This window comes from Squalius cephalus (genome assembly GCF_949319135.1).
Source record: "Squalius cephalus genome assembly, chromosome: 6".
NCBI classification, from domain to species: domain Eukaryota; kingdom Metazoa; phylum Chordata; class Actinopteri; order Cypriniformes; family Leuciscidae; genus Squalius; species Squalius cephalus.
This window is the reverse complement of record NC_137127.1, coordinates 33,551,773-33,567,951: the sequence shown is the minus strand read 5'-3', so window position 1 is coordinate 33,567,951 and position 16,179 is coordinate 33,551,773. Positions and strand designations below refer to the sequence as shown.

The following is a 16,179-nucleotide window of genomic DNA, read 5'->3' as shown; positions in this document are numbered from 1 at the left end:
AAGTTAGCACGTTTCGATAGAGCAGGGTGCAGCGGGTGCACGGCTTTGCCTCACATACATACAAATATAAATATATGTGAATACACTATATGACACATGTACAGCTATGCACAGTATATACATTATACAGTACTGAAGTAGTGCAGTATTACAGAGGACAAATTACAGGTGTGGACATGGGATGGAGTTCAATTGTCTGATTGACTTTAATATATGAGAATGATAGTCAAAATACCATAAACCATGATTTTATGTAAATTAATATGAAAAAAGTCTCAGCTGTGTTGGGGGCCCTGTCAAGATTCTTTTCATGGGGCCCAAAATCCTTAGCAGCGCCCCTGTATATATATATATATATATATATATATTGTGACGGCCTGTTGGCCTGGCCTGTTTCCTTGTGTCTGGTTTGTTCTGTGTTGCAGGGGGCGTGGCTAATGGCTATAGCTTGTCAGTGAGATTGGGGACACCTGGGCCCAGGTGTTTCACGCCTTCATAAACCTACCACTCTCCTTGTTCCAGCAGAGCCCTTCTCTCCCGTGCATTAATTGTTTTGTTCATGCAACACGCAACAGCATACATTCCATTCATCTAAACACGCACCTCACTCTACTGACCTTACTGATTTTCACACTTCATGGTTGTATTATGTTACGTTAGTTGTTGTATTGGTGTTTTTGTTTAGTTAATAAATTTCATTTTTGTGGTTTAAAGCTGCGTCTTACTATTTTTGTCATGGCTTTAGAGCTAGGCCATGACAAAGTGGGGGCTCGTCGATTGGTTTTGATCCGTTATATCGCTTAATTGTTATTTTATTAAGTTTTGGAGTGGGTGTCGTGTTGTTTCTGCTTTTGTTTTGTGATGTCGGGTCAGAATTTTGTGAATGGTGTTCGTCATAGGTGAAGTCAGCTGATGGTGGAGATTCCTTGTTGCTCCGATCAGGTGTTGGAGTCCTGAGGCGGCAAGGTGGCTTTGTTTGAAGCGGACGCAGTTTTTGAAGACTTTTGTTGCGCAGTGATTTTGGTTTTTTTCGACCTTGGTGCGCAAGAATTCAGGTAAGTGAGTGTATGACTGTGTTACTGAGTATTCATTGTTTGCAATTGGTGTACCTGTTAGGTGTAGCGGCGTTGCTCTTTTGGGTTTCGCTGGGCTGGGTTCTGTAGTGTTGTGGTGAAAGCGGCTAGAGCAGTTGTCTCGGGCGCACATCCGTGGTCTGGGGCGAGTCGCCAGTTTCTGGTTGCTTTTCCTCTCCATCGGGCTTTGGTGCTTAATTGCCCACCGCCGGTAACTGCATGAAGAGCTAGGTTTTAGTTTAGGTAGGTAGCTTTTGGGGCCGAGTTAGCTAGAGGGGCACACTTTGCTTTGTTTAGATCTTGGCCGTTGTGTGCCTTGAGTCATACACTTGCAGAGCTGTTTGGCGCATACTGATAATAATGTCGATTGTGGAGGAATTTATTGCTTTGCCGTCGAACGAGGCCTTTGAGCAATGCACAAAGGAGCAGTTGCTGCAGTTAGCAGACTACTATCAAGTTGAGGTTAGTAGCAGTTTTAAAAAAAGAAAAAAGAAAAGCCAGTGTTAAGAGTAAATTGGTTGAACAGAAAATTTTGGTTGAAGAAAAACCGGCTGCTTCGTCTTTTACGCCTGTGTCAATAGAGGGATTGAGTTTTGCACAGAGGAAAGAACTTTTTATGTTGCAAATAGAATATGATAAATATAAAGTTAACGCAGCAATAGAGAAAGATTTGGCTGTGGAAAAGTTGCGTCAGCAAACTGAGCAAACGCGTTTGGATTTTGAACATCAACTCAAGGTGATCCGCGAGGGTAAAATCCCATCTCGACCTGGAGTGCATCCTGATTTAGTGTTAGGTTCTCAGCAGCCTAGCCCTGATTTTGACGTGTTGGAAAATTTGCTCCAGGTTCTCATGTGATAGGCGCGGGCTTGGCTGCACCTGGGAATCTGACCACCGGAGATTCGGGTTACCCTGTAAAGAGCTCGTGTTCAGCTGCTATGAAATCATATTTGCCGTTTGTTAGAAGGGGTTATGTGAATATGGTTGGCAGTGATGTAAAAGTGCCGGTGAATATTTTGAGGGACACAGGAGCATTTGATTCTTTTATTCAGGCAGGTGTGCTACCTTTATCTAAAGAGTCTGAAGTTGGCAGTTGTATTCCAGTTCGGGGAATGGGCTTGAATGTTTTGTCTGTACCATTACATAGAGTGATTATTGATTGTGATTTGTTTCAGGGCGAAGCCGTGCTTGCTGTGCGCCCAGCGTTGCCAATTGAGGGAGTCTCTCTGATTCTCGGTAACAATCTGGCAGGTGCTCGGGTTTGGCCTGATGTTATTCCGCCCATGGTTGTCGAGTCGGTGCCGTGGTTGAGGCAAGATCCTGACGAATGCCAACGGGATTGTCCTGAGGCATTTTCAGCCTGCGCCGTAACCCGCGCTATGGCGCGTACCAACACTGAGCATGAACCTGTTTTTCACACTGGTAAAAGTAAATGTTTACAGAAGTTGTCATTGCCTTTGGCCGATTTCCCTGTATCTCTGTCCCATAGCGAGTTGGTGGTGGAACAGCAAGCAGATCCTTCACTGACAGGGTTGTATGACCAGGTCAGGCCTGACGGTGAGGTCGATGACAGCGCCTGTGGATATTTTCTGCAGAACTCTTTGTTGGTGAGAAAATGGACTTCGCACAGGGGTAACGTTGTTGGGGATGCTATCTTCCAGCTTGTTCTACCAGCTAAGCTTAGGCAGTCAGTGTTCAGGGTTTCCCCAGGTTTTATTACCCCAAATTTAAGACTTTTTTAAGACCTTTTTAAGACCACTTTAATGAAAATTAAGACCTACATCGCACCCATTATGCAGTCGTAAAACACCAGATCAAATCACAATAATGACTATTACTAACAAATGTTTTAATTAAAAATACATTTATTATAAAAAAAAACTCATTCAACAACACACTGCAAAGTGATGTTTTGGTAAATATCAAACATTCATAACAATAAACAGATAAACTAACTTTTCAAATCGTCTTAGTAAAGTTTCTCAGCATTCAAATAGCTTCAACCATTGCTTCAGAGGGGTAGACGGATAGGTAAGAGAGATATAGATAGTAGGGGTGTAACGGTTCACAAAATTCACGATTCGGTTCAATACGATACACCGGCGTTTATACTATATTTTCCCATGTGAATATTCATTTGATCCTTGTGAGGCCACTGTAGCTGCACAAGGTTTGGTTTTGCTTCAGTAAGACCACGATTGTGTTAGATTCCACCCATCTATTGGTTTTTTTTTATTTTTATTTTTTTTATTGTAACTAGGCTCTGTCATTTAGAAACATGGCTTTTCCTATCACTTAATGACATATCTCTACCTTTCATTCCAGTCAGAGGATCTGACGGTTGCTGCTCGCATCTCAGCCTACCTGATGGAAAATTCTTGCTGGATGAATGACCTTCACCTTCAACTCAACCTTGCCAAGACAAAACTGCTTATGTTTCAGCCAAACCATGCGATCCTGCTGATTTGCCTTATACAACATCAGAAAGATCCGGCCCTTCCTATCGGAGCCACACAACTCCTTGTCTAAGCTCTTGTTATATCCAGACTGGGCTATTGTAATGCTCTTCTGGCAGGCCTTCCAGCATCAGTCAAACCTCTGCAACTGATCCAGATGCTGCAGCAAGACCTAAACTCACTGCTTCAGATCTTTGTGTCTTCACCCATTTCCCTTCTATTCTCGTGTAATTTTAAGTCAATTTCAGGTTGAGCTAGTATCCAAGGTGGAATTGGGGATATTACTACTGTTGGTGCAAATGATATTGAGTCTAGACCATCTTCATTAACCCACCCCTTTATTTTCCATGCAAAGCCTTTACCTGTTGCATTTAAAATTTCCCAGCAATCATTCAGGACTTCCCTTACATGATTATCTCGTTGTCCCTGTAAATTTATCCTGTATGCCATAGCCAATTTTTGTCATCTTATAAATAATGGCATTTCTGATGTTTCTACTTGCAATGCTGCAATGGGTGTGGTTTTAACTGCTCCTAAAATTATTCTTAATGCCTTAGCTTGCATGACATCTAGTTTCTTTAACAGCGTTGACGATGCTGACTCATAAACAATGCATCCATAGTCTAATGTTGATCGCATAAGACCAATATAAATGCCCTTAAATGACTGTTTGTCAGCACCCCAATCTTGTCCTGATATTGCTCTCATTAAATTTTTAAACTTTACCACATTTCTTTAATATATAATCTATATATTACTTTTCCAAAAATATCGTTAATCATAATATTAAATAATAGGACACTTCCCTGAGGCGTTCCATTTTCCACACTTAGAGTTTGGGATACTTCCCTGCACTTGAACTTGAATTGGTCTGTCAAATAAAAAACTTAAAACCCAATTAAACATTCTTCCTTCTATTCCAATTCTCTTCATTTTAATAAGTAATCCCTCTTTCCATAACATGTCATATGCCTTTTCCATTTCAAAGTAAACTGCCACTAATCCCTCATTGACAGCTTTCTTTACATCTGTTTCCAGCTTTAGGCATCTAATGCATCTAATGTTGATCGGCCTTTCCTAAAACCATATTGATTAGGTGCCAATGCTCCCTTACTCTCAAGTACATATGAAGAGTTCAGATGCAAAAGCCTCTAAGTGCCATCTGAAATTTTCTTCTAGAATGATAATTTTTTATCAAACTCGAATATTTAAGTTCAGTAATTTCACTTAAATGCCAATGAAAATTACCTATTAATTGTCATTTAAGTGAAATTACTGAACTTAAATATACGAGCTTGATAAAAATGATCATTCTAGAGGAAAATTTCAGATGGCACTTAGAGGCTTTTGCATCTGAACTCTTCATATATTAGCCTATTTACAATTATTTTTTCCATCAGCTTACAGAAATTTTATGTAAGCGCAATTGGCCTGTAATTCCCTGCTATTGATGCATCTTTCCCTGGTTTAGCTATTGGAATTATTATTGCATGTTTCCATCCATGACTTTGGCATTCTTCCTTCTACCCATATCTTAAGTCCAATACTACTTTAAGAATTCTGTCATTTGGATATTTGAGCATAATATAACAAATTCCATCTTGTCCAGGTGCTGTTCGTTTTATCCTGTGTAATACCCTTTTAAGTTCCCATATTTCGAAGTCAGCATCTAATGCTCCTTTTCCATTAGGTCTTTTAATATGTCTTGATGTTGATTCAAAATTTCCTGTCTTTTCATTCTATAATTCTCATCGAGATTTTCTTTACTATGTGCTTTCTGAAAGGTTTTATACGGTGGCCGAGAGAGCTCAACGCGCTGCAAATGAAGAAAACACAAGCAAACAGAAAAAAACACATGCAAACAGAAAAAAACACATGCAAACAGAAAAAAACACATGCAAATAGAAAAAAACCCACCAGCGAATAAGAAAACATCTTCATCAGTTTTACAACTCACGTGTGTCCCAATACTCACAACACAACCAAATACGGAAACGTGCTGCAATTACAGAAACGCGCTGCAAAAGTTCACAACACAACCAAATACAGAAACGCGCTGCAAAAGTTCACAACACAACCAAATACAGAAACGCGCTGCAAATAGAACAGAACACAACGGAAATGTTTCCGGGGAACCCAATAAGTGACGGACGGACGGCTAGGACGTGCTTACAGCTGTCTACTTTTATTATTTTCTTTTTTTTTTTTTTTTGCAAAACATACAAAGATGACACGTTTATGACATACAACTTTGTATACAATATACAAAATGTATTTGCGATATGTTCAATGTCATAAGAATACTAAAAAGAACAATGAGCTGAAGACTAAAATAAATAAATAAATAAAAAGATAGAGAAAAAGAACGAGGAAAAGACATTAATCTATACATCAGTTACATTGAACACATTTTGTCATGTTATGTTATAATAAGTTTCATAAGAAATGTTAGAATGTAGCTATAGGTCCAAATATGAGACGGCAAGTTTTAAAGTTGAGACACTCACACAAAGATATAACACATATTTTAAAAACTTTGTTGTATAAAATGTATATTTATTTGCAACAGTTATGTTAACAGCATTAATACTATATTTCTGGTAAGAACAGCTATTCAGCTGATGGACACGCGCTGCGTTGTCATGGGAACATCCCAGGTGAAAATAATGAGGAAATTACGTTGTCTTTCGTTGCTCCCTTCATCAACATAATGGCACACAAGTGCCCCGCTCACTCCAAAGTGCCCAATTCAAGGGCTCTGCCGTCTGCCCTTTTAAGAGAGTTACGTTAGGGCATAGGTAAAGCCAGAGCCCGCGTCTCTCTGGTAAAGCTCGCGAGCCGTCCGTCCGTCACTTATTGGGTTCCCCGGAAACATTTCCGTTGTGTTCTGTTCTATTTGCAGCGCGTTTCTGTATTTGGTTGTGTTGTGAACTTTTGCAGCGCGTTTCTGTATTTGGTTGTGTTGTGAACTTTTGCAGCGCGTTTCTGTAATTGCAGCGCGTTTCCGTATTTGGTTGTGTTGTGAGTATTGGGACGCACGTGAGTTGTAAAACTGATGAAGATGTTTTCTTATTCGCTGGTGGGTTTTTTTCTATTTGCATGTGTTTTTTTCTATTTGCATGTGTTTTTTTCTGTTTGCATGTGTTTTTTTCTGTTTGCATGCGTTTTTTTCTGTTTGCATGTGTTTTCTTCATTTGCAGCGCGTTGAGCTCTCTCGGCCACCGTAGTTTTAACTAATAATTCTGCCTTGTCCTTTTCTGTAATAGCTGTCTTTCCTGCTCCCGAGATTACTGGCATATTTCTGGTTTTATATATTCCAATCATCTTCTTTCGCGAGCTCATTCAAACCCTGCGCGCGCGAATAACATCTCGTCTGCACGCAATACAAGCCCTCGCGCGCGCGCATGATCATTCCCCACACTCTCGCGCTTGCTCTTTTCTCGCCTGCTGCTTTTGCTCGCTCGAACAGTTTAAAAGCAACAAATATTTATCCAACCCCATTTAAAAACAGTCTGTGGGTGCCATCTTTTGAACATTCATCATATTGCATTGGTTTTCATTTATTGTCCTCAAAAAGAGGACTAATCTGTTTATTTTTAAGTTACACATTCTACATTGATTAAAAAAGAAAATCAAATGTGTTTTTAATGGTAGTATTATTTTATACAGATATGAATTATATATAATTCAGATGAGAATAAAGTTAGTGTTAATTAAAATTTTAAGGAAAACAAATATATTGATCTGAAATATAGCAAATTAATTTTAAATTCATTCAGGTACAATTACCAAACATATCTCAAGGTCTCTTTGTCTTTTTATTAATTTAATTAATAAACTAATTATATAAAACTATTGTCAATGCACTACACATAAACTGGTTCTATGCCTTTACTTTATTAATAAAACCTATTTAAAAAATACAAGGCTTAAGACATTAATTTTCCTTTGGTGGTACAGCCTGAGACATGCACAATAAAAAGAAATTGCCTTCTACATTTTTGTTTTGCTTTTCCCTCCATTGTACCGAACTCGTACCAAACCGTGATTTCTGAACCGAGGTATAAACCAAACCGTGAATTCTGTGTACTGTTCCACCCCTAATGTAAACGTATTGTCGATGTCAATTTTGCTCGTCATGGTCCGGCGCCATCTAGTGTCTGGTACCCTGGGCAGTTGCCCAGTTTGTCCAGCGCTTCCGTCGGCCCTGCGCGTCACCCAGCATACCCAGTTTAAAAAGTCACCGCTCACCACTGATGTATATGCATGTGCAGACTGTACGCGTACATATGTATACCAAAGGAATTAATGTACAATTTGTAATTTTATTTCGTGTTTATTGTACTTCAGTTTTACAAAAAAAGGATAAGAGAAATCACAGAAGTAAATATTCTGGAAATTATTCTGGAAACTGCTTTGTGTGTGTCTGTTGGCTAGTTGTCTTCAGAGTGATGTAGTTGCGAGGACAGCATATGTATCAAGAATTACTACAACAAATTTGTGAAATACTTATTTACTAATAATTTGTAATCATTTCATGAGTTACAAAAACATTTTTAGATGACTTACAACACATTTGTCACGTTAACATATCAATAATAATATCTAACTTCCTCTATATGTACTGTAAGAGAAACGGCTCAGAATCAGAGGAACATGGTACTTCTGTGAAGGGTCAGTGATGGTGAAGACAACCTGAAAAAACAAAACATACAATAATAAATAACACACTAACAATTGTTATTAGAAAGAGTGTAAAGCAGTGGTTTACAATCCTGGTCTCGGGGACCCACTGATCTGCATATTTTGTTTATCTCCATTATTTAACTCACTTGATTCAGATCATCAGCTTTTTAGGAGAGAGCTCCATGAATGGAACTGAGTGTGTCAGATAAGAGAAACACACAAAATGTGCAAAGAAGTGGTTCCCTTTCATAGGTTCACTCAACCCATGTCAACTGCTGATGCTATGGGAACACCCCCAGGTGTTATGATTGTCTGAAGCCTGTAGAGTCACTGCAATTTATTGGCTGTTGGTGCTTGCACTGCCTCATGACGCATATGTCACGTTCGCCTCAAAATGTCATTCTCATGCCATCTCACTCAGATTTCATTATTTTCAGGAAGTGGTTTATGTGTTGCCCTTAAGGAAGATTTGTCTCGCATTCTCTTGCCATATTTTCGTGCAGTTTTTCCAACTCCTCTAAGTGAATGTGATGAGTTTTTGGAAAGTGTGTGGCTCTGTGTCCTCAGTTTAGTCCTGAAATGGATACACATGACACACGAGGTGCGTACAATGTTTGAGTGTTAAACATGCTCAAGCAGCGCTTAACTAATTGTCTGATTGTCGCCACTGTCATAGTTTAAAACGAAAAGTATTGCACTCTAGACTAGCTTGGGGTGACAACGACGAGTTTGAGCATATGGAGGGAGAGCTGATGGGTTTTTTCCCTCCGCACACTCTCTCCCCGGATCATGTGCATTCAGCAAAAGAGCGCTTTTAGAACCCAAGCATTTATTTAAATTATTGCTGATTTGTGTCCTGAACCGGAAGCTCGTAATACTATCTATTTTTATCTTTTCTCACGCCAACTCTGGAAGTCTTGGCCATTGCTGCCCTCTAAGCCGTGCAGGGTCACCTCCACTTTGGAGCAAGTTTTACATGGCTGCTGGTCAGGCAGGAGCAGCCCCACATACAATAGCAGTATTGCAGGTTTACTAGGTAGATGTCTTTAAAGAACTTGGATGGGGGTTCAGGCTTGAATGCTGAGACAGTTTAGACAGGCTGATGACTTGGCGCTCCATGGCTGCATTAGTGCTGGCAGAATGTCACCTCTGGCTAAACCTGACTGACATCCGGGAGAAAAATAGGACCTTCCTTTTGAATGCTCCTCTGTCTCAGGAAGGCCTTTTTGGAGATGCTGTCACTACAGCAATCGGCTCCTTTTCAGCAACTTATTCCTTGTAGGGTGCGGGAGTTTGAACAGCATATGATCACGATCAAGTTCTCTGTAGCGCCTTTGTGTGGAACAGAAGAATGAGCCATCGGCTTTGGTGCCACCTCGAAAGGATTGGGACCCCAGGACTCACCCGGTGGTTCGGTCACGGCTAATGCCTCTCATTCTCAGGGCCCAGGTAGTAGCTCCTGATTGCTTGGCTCATTGACGGAGGCCAGGTCGCCCATTGATGGACTTCAGCAGAGTTTGGACGAGCCGCGGAAGCTGTGGCCTCCTGGGGCCTGTTCCACTGCTCATTGCGTCTTGGACAAGTCTTGCTCAGACCTCCCCCTGTGAGCAGTACTCCGTGCTCTTTAGCCTTCGGAGCTCGAGAAACCGTTCTAGAGTCTTGTGCGCACGGTTACCCCATCCATTTTCGATGAGGCTCGTATGATTTGCTCATATTGGCCCAAATGCTGGAGTCAGAAGTTGGTCATCTAGAAATGGTCCTCGACCATCCGAGGAGCCTCAGGTTGAGGATAAACCTCCAGAAGAGTGTGCTGTTGCTGAACCTTTGGTGGGTTCAGGTCTCTCTGCAGAGATAACTGATACCAGTTTGAACTCTAAGGCCCCTTCTACGAGGCAGCTGTATTCCTTTAAGTGGCAGCTTTTTGTGTCGTGGTGTACACAGAGCAGTTCACCTCGCTGTTGGTTCAGTGCTGGAGTTTCGGCTTAGGCCTTTCCGTCCTTCGAGGGATTTGTCAGTTGTCCTGCAAGGGTTGAAGGGTCCCCCTTTTGAGCCATTGGAGTCAGCCTTGGATGAGCTTCTGACTCTTAAGACGGCATTGCTGTTGGCCTTCTCCTCTTTGAAGAGGATTGGGGATCTTCAGGCCTTGTCTGTTAGTCCTTCCTGTTTTTTGGATTTCACTCCAGGTTTATTAAAGGTGTTGTTGAGACCTAGGGCGGGGTATGTTCCCAAAGTTGTCTCAACCACATTTCACTCACAGCTGTTGGACTTGCAGTCCTTTTTCTTCCTCCTTTTGAGTCTGGGGAAGATGAGTGGCTGCATGGGCTTTGCCCAGTAAGGGCTTTAACCCTCTGGGGTCGATGTCTCGTTCTGTTGAATCTTTTCACATTGCAGCGAAATCGACTTAAACTACTCCGTCAGCAGTTGTTAGTGATCGATGCCTCTAGGTCTGTTAGTTCCTCCAGTATACAACGAGTATATTCCCATGGTTGTTGGTTGTCAGTATGTAATATTAAGTGTTATTTGATATTAATACAAGATGTTTCATGTACAGTTAGTACAGTTGGTACAGTTAGTACCACTCCCTCAGTGACCAGCGCCCAAAGATGAATCTCACCCTCTCTTCGTGAAGTCTTGTGTTACTCAGAGCCCATCGCTCCCTCCACCTGTGATGTTCACATCATTTTGTAACAAAAACTCTAGTCTACAACATCCAGTAGACCAGTACTCAAAATTCTTGTGAACAAATGTTGACTATGTGTCATGGCCTTATTTCAGTGACTTAAATTTTTTGTTTTTTCAATGCATAAACATTATTTTCTAAATTTTTCTCAAAAAAAAAAAAATTTCTCTGCATGTAATTTACATACATGTTGCTCACATATTATTGTAGCTCGTTTTGTGCTGAATACAATGAGACCTTACTTACTGATATATTTTTAAACAACAACAAAAAAAAAACCACACAAATGCCAGGGCATGTGCCAGGGCAAAACTTCTCCAGGGCCCAAAACTCCCTCAGACTACCTTTTTCCTCTGCTGTCACCAAACAGAGGATGTCTAATTGGGGGAAAGATGCTATCTTTACAGCCTATGAGGTGCATGGTTTACACCTGGAATTAAGGTTACATTCTTAAAGGGACACTTCACCCATTTGCATTAAGCTTTGTATCGTTAGAAACCCAGTCATATTTTTGAATGGTCGTGCATTATTCCCTCATTTTCCCCTGAGACGGGAGAAATACGAATTTCAGTGTTGCAGTTCCTGCTTATAATGATGTAAAAATCGTAATTTTGCGTCATTCTAAGCAGGAAGTCCCATATCTTTGTAGAGGGGTTGAGACTGCAAACACTCGTTCCTCATTTTTCCAGGGGGTGGGACCCACTCACGCTAAAGACCTATTACAGATCAGTGGGTGGAACTTCAATTGCAGAAACTAAAAGCAATATCCGCCATCTTGTTTGGAAGCTAAGCTAACATGCGCTGTGGAGCCAGATGTGAAGTTACGACAATGGCGGAAGGTACTCAATATGAAATGGAAGAAGAGGATTTCGAAAGTCTGATGCTCGAATCAGATGTTCGTGGCTACCTTTGCGAGCCTCAATATAGCGAAGAGCAGCTGAGGCTGATTGAGGAACAGGAGGTGGCTGCTGCGGCTTCTGCAGCCGAGGCAGAAGACCTGCCTGTCGCGGAAGAGGAGCCCGGACTGGCTCGAGCTGGGGTGGACTGGTGGTGCCTGTCCTCTCACTGTGCGCCTACGGACACAGAGATAGAGTCCGTCTGCTGCAAGGAATTTCAACGATGCCAATTTCTCCTGGACGAAATCTCTGAATCAGACGAGAACACGGACGTTTGTGTTGTGAACTGGATTAGTGGGAGTGGCTTGCGGAGCTGTGCAACGTGGTGCATTGTGGGAGTTGTTGTCTTTCATACAAATGCGCCCTAAAGTTACTTTCTGTCTTTCCTCGGTCAAGAAGGCACCAAATTAGAAATTTATGTTCTAACATTTTGACTACATATATGACCCACTTTCAATAAAGATTAATGTTCCCACGGGTGAAATGCTCCTTTAAGAGAGATGGTCCCCAGGACCAGCATTGAAAACCACTGGTGTAAAGTATAGCTAAAAATACAGCCCCCCCCAAAAAATTACTCCAGGTGATTGTTTGAAATAGTACATTTAATTTTTTCATACCTCTACATATGGATAGAAGCACGTCTCCCCCAAGGCATCCCAGTACTTTCCAGTCTCAAAACGCAGTTTATACACACCAGCAATGAAGCTTTCTTTTTTAATCAACCCAGGACACCGTCCATCCTCATTAGTTATCCTATAATTAACACAGTATTCATTTTCATGACTTTGAGAACATTTTATTTTACTTGGTTAGCCAAGACCTCTTCATACTCTGCATGCTATCAGTTTGGTTGATAGAACACTGAAGAGATATCAGTCACTTGAATAATTTAACACTGCAATTTATGCATTTACCCTGTTGTGAGTAAGTTCCACACCGATGAGATGGGGTCTAGGAGATAGAGGATAATGGTCATGTTGGCTCCAGGAACTCCTTGGGCTATATTCAGCACATGAGTTGTGAGGGGGCTTGGCAGGGTAGCGGCCATGTTCATATACTGTGACAGAATGTGATATTTAATTAACGCACTATAAACCTGCTGCTGTTAAACTATAAAGCATTTTTAAAAATGACAGATGATCTGTTAGCCTGTCCCAATTCGCCTAAGTTACACTACGCCATAAAAGTATGTACTCTTTTTGTGAAGAAAAGGTATTTACTTTTGAATGTGTAGCAAAAAAGTAGGCAAGCTTTGGGACATACTGCTTCGTCATCTTTATCGGACGGATCTGTTGCGTGCATCCTGTCACGTAAACTGCCCTGTCAATCATCTTGTCACAGTTAAAATTCTCTATTAAATCTAATTTAATTTCCTACCGTTTCGGAGAGAAATGTAGTAGCACGTTCATCTGCCAGTGGGTCTTTCATGGAGACTGTTCTCATGTGTTTGCAATTTGAATATAATAATGCATTTAAAAGTTGAACGGATGTCGCTCAAATGCCTCTGGGCGCAATTGGATAGACCTAAAACCAATCAGAGCGATCGTCATTGTGTAAAGCCCACCTCAACGTTTCTGATTGGTGCGACGATTTCGACGGATTAGAAATGGGCTTGAATGAGCTCTTTGCCAGACTACTTGCAGAGCAAATCTAAATTTGTCAGAAGTTGTCTGGGTTTTCCCAGGCTAATGATCTGTGGCTTAATGATTGGATTCCTGCTCAAACTTCCAAGATGTTTGTTAATGTACAGTGCATTTTGACATAACATATATAAAAACTGAGTTTGGATATTATCTGTGTTGTTCTCCTTCTGTATCATGACACTATCCCCCTTTTGAATTAATTAATTTGTAAATTGATGTGTATGTGCTCTTTTTGTTGTAATTTCTCTGTTTAAAATAAGTCTGACTATTTATAATACTGTTTATATTACTCTCCTATTTTGTTATATCTCAATAAATAAATTGTTAAAAACTATTCAGTTACAGTTTTTTTTATATATTTAGGCAGATAAACAATTACATTTCTACAAGTGAGGTGCATACATCAATGAGGAACTTTCTTTTTCATAGAGAAATTATAGCAAGTTTGTATTTATACATCTTATACAGGATAGCAAGTGTTTTGTTAGTTTGTTCTAGTCTGTGCTTGAGGAGAGCTTGTTACTGGCTACTTAAATCTTTTCAAAACTTTTTAGTAAGGCTAAATGATCTTCAAATATCATTCACAGTGTGCATACAAACAGATAGAAGGAATTATTTATTCTATAATTATTTATTATTACTATATTCATAACTATACTATATATAATTATTTATAATTATTAAAATTGTCAGTAAAACTGGTTTTAACTGAGTGTGTCAGATATTTGTTATAATGCATCAAATAGATGATACTTTCCTGATGTCATTCACTGATCTACTATTCAGGTATTTTAAATCATATGTCATGCTGGACCATAAACATTGTGTCAGGTTCATAATATTTACCACATATTTGCCACGATGGACAGTTTTTACCCACAGAGTTGACACACAATTATTCCCTGTCAATTCAGAAGCAGAAGCTTCTTGTTTTGCAGAAGATTAATCTTTTGTAATTCATAAATGACGCTACTATAAAATACACACATATTATTCTGGTAAGATCTGGACATTAAAGCACTTCGATTAAAAACTGTAAAAAGCTGTTACATAAGAAATTATTTCGTGAATGATTCTTTCTCATCAGGCAGTGGAATTACTGCTTACTTTGTGTAGAGACACAAAGAAATAGTCTTACCTTATCTGTCGACACAATATGACCCCTGATATGTTGAAGTCTGTTCATCTGAAGTGTGTCTTGTGTTTTGCACACCACTTGTTTAAAATGAATATACACTGCAGTGTGGAGCAATGTATAGAGCAGAGACAGAAGCAGAGGGGGTGTAGTGTGATGAGATCACAAATGAGTCAGCACTCTAAGACTGTCTTGTGACAAGAAAGTTGAACCAATTGATTCCTCAACAGAGCACAAATGCTTGTTTTATTTCAGAGTTTGAGAGATGGACTGTGTGCCTGCAGAAGTGTAAACATATAAGCCATTGACCTCTGGGTAATTTGCCTTGCATTGATAATGTGCAGAATGTGTTTGTTTTTCTTCCCTGTCACTCAATATGGGTCAGGAATGTCTGATTCAAAGAAATTTGTACCGTCAGGTCAAAAAATAATCTAGTTTTGATTAAAATAAATAATGATTTAACAATAACAGATGGTGTTATCTGGGGATAATAGCAACTAATTCTTCTGGAAAATATTGAAAATTGGAAAACTGTAGTGGACTTCGTCTCACACACCACAGAGAAATTCCCCAACTTTGTTAATTATTAAAGACAGGACAGGAATTAAAGGGATAGTTCACCCAAAAATGAAAATTAGCTCATGATTTACTCACCCTGAAGTCATCCTAGGTGTATAAGACATTCTACTTTCAGACGAATACAATCAGAGTTATATTAAAAGATGTCCTGGCTCTTCCAAGCCTTATAATGGGAGTCAATGGGTATGAAGAGTTCAGATGCAAAAGCCTCTAAGTGCCATCTGAAATTTTCTTCTAGAATGATCATTTTTATCAAGCTTGTATATTAAAGTTCAGTAATTTCACTTAAATGACAATTAATAGGTCATTTTCATTGCCATTTAAGTGAAATTACTGAATTTAAATATACAAGCTTGATAAAAATGATCATTCTAGAAGAAAATTTCAGATGGCACTTAGAGGCTTTTGCATCTGAACTCTTCATATTTTTAAGTCCATCAAAGCCTATCAATTCATGATAAAAGTGCTTGAAACGGCTCCGGGGGGTTAATAAAGGCCTTCTGAAGTGAAGCGATGCGTTTGTGTGAGAAAATTATCCATATTTAAAACTTTATCGACTAAATAACTAGCTTCCGGCAGACGGCCTACGCAAGTCAACCCACGCCAAAAGAGTAACACTTGACGATGTATGATGTAGGATGCAGGTGACGCCTCTCGCAGTTCAAACAAACAGGGCTGGGCAACCGCGTTCGTCATTACATTGTGCGTCAAGTTCAAGGGTTACTCTTTTGGCGTAAGTCGACTTGCATACGTACTTTATACATATTTATACATACTGTATTTGAAAAAAAGTATCTTTTGCTCACCAATAGGGCTGGGTATCGTTTTAATTTTGTCGATTCTGATTCCGATTCTGCTTATCGATTCATAGTTTCGATTCCAATAAGAAAAAAAAAAAAAAAAATCAAATAAAAAAATTTAAGTCCAACATTTAGATGTCAAACTTATTTTTCTCTCTTTTTACAAAGTGTTCTGGTGCATCTGAATAACTTTTACGCTTAGGAACTTTTGCATTTAACAAAAAATTGCCTAT

General features: G+C 39.8%; 1 protein-coding gene across 1 annotated transcript; it reads right to left on the bottom strand.

Annotated features, from left to right (window-relative positions):
- Positions 1–8,024: 8,024 nt before the first annotated feature.
- uraha (urate (5-hydroxyiso-) hydrolase a) lies at positions 8,025–14,809 on the bottom strand. The gene is made up of 4 exons (XM_079874247.1): positions 14,571–14,809; positions 12,704–12,846; positions 12,407–12,542; positions 8,025–8,222 (listed from the first exon to the last, which is right to left on the bottom strand). The coding sequence occupies exons 1-4, from the start codon at positions 14,616–14,618 to the stop codon at positions 8,133–8,135; spliced, it is 417 nt and encodes a 138-aa protein (XP_079730373.1). The 5' UTR covers positions 14,619–14,809; the 3' UTR covers positions 8,025–8,132.
- Between the last annotated feature and the right edge of the window lie 1,370 nt (positions 14,810–16,179).

What these genes read in the sequence shown, in the direction of transcription:
- uraha (XM_079874247.1), bottom strand. Translation starts at nt 14,618, where the DNA reads ATGAACAGACTTCAACATATCAGGGGTCATATTGTGTCGACAGATAAG. An exon ending in TGGAACTTACTCACAACAGG is followed by an intron (nt 12,543 to 12,703) that starts GTAAATGCATAA and finishes TGTTAATTATAG; the next exon opens with GATAACTAATGAGGATGGAC. An exon ending in GCTTCTATCCATATGTAGAG is followed by an intron (nt 8,223 to 12,406) that starts GTATGAAAAAAT and finishes TTGTTTTTTCAG; the next exon opens with GTTGTCTTCACCATCACTGA.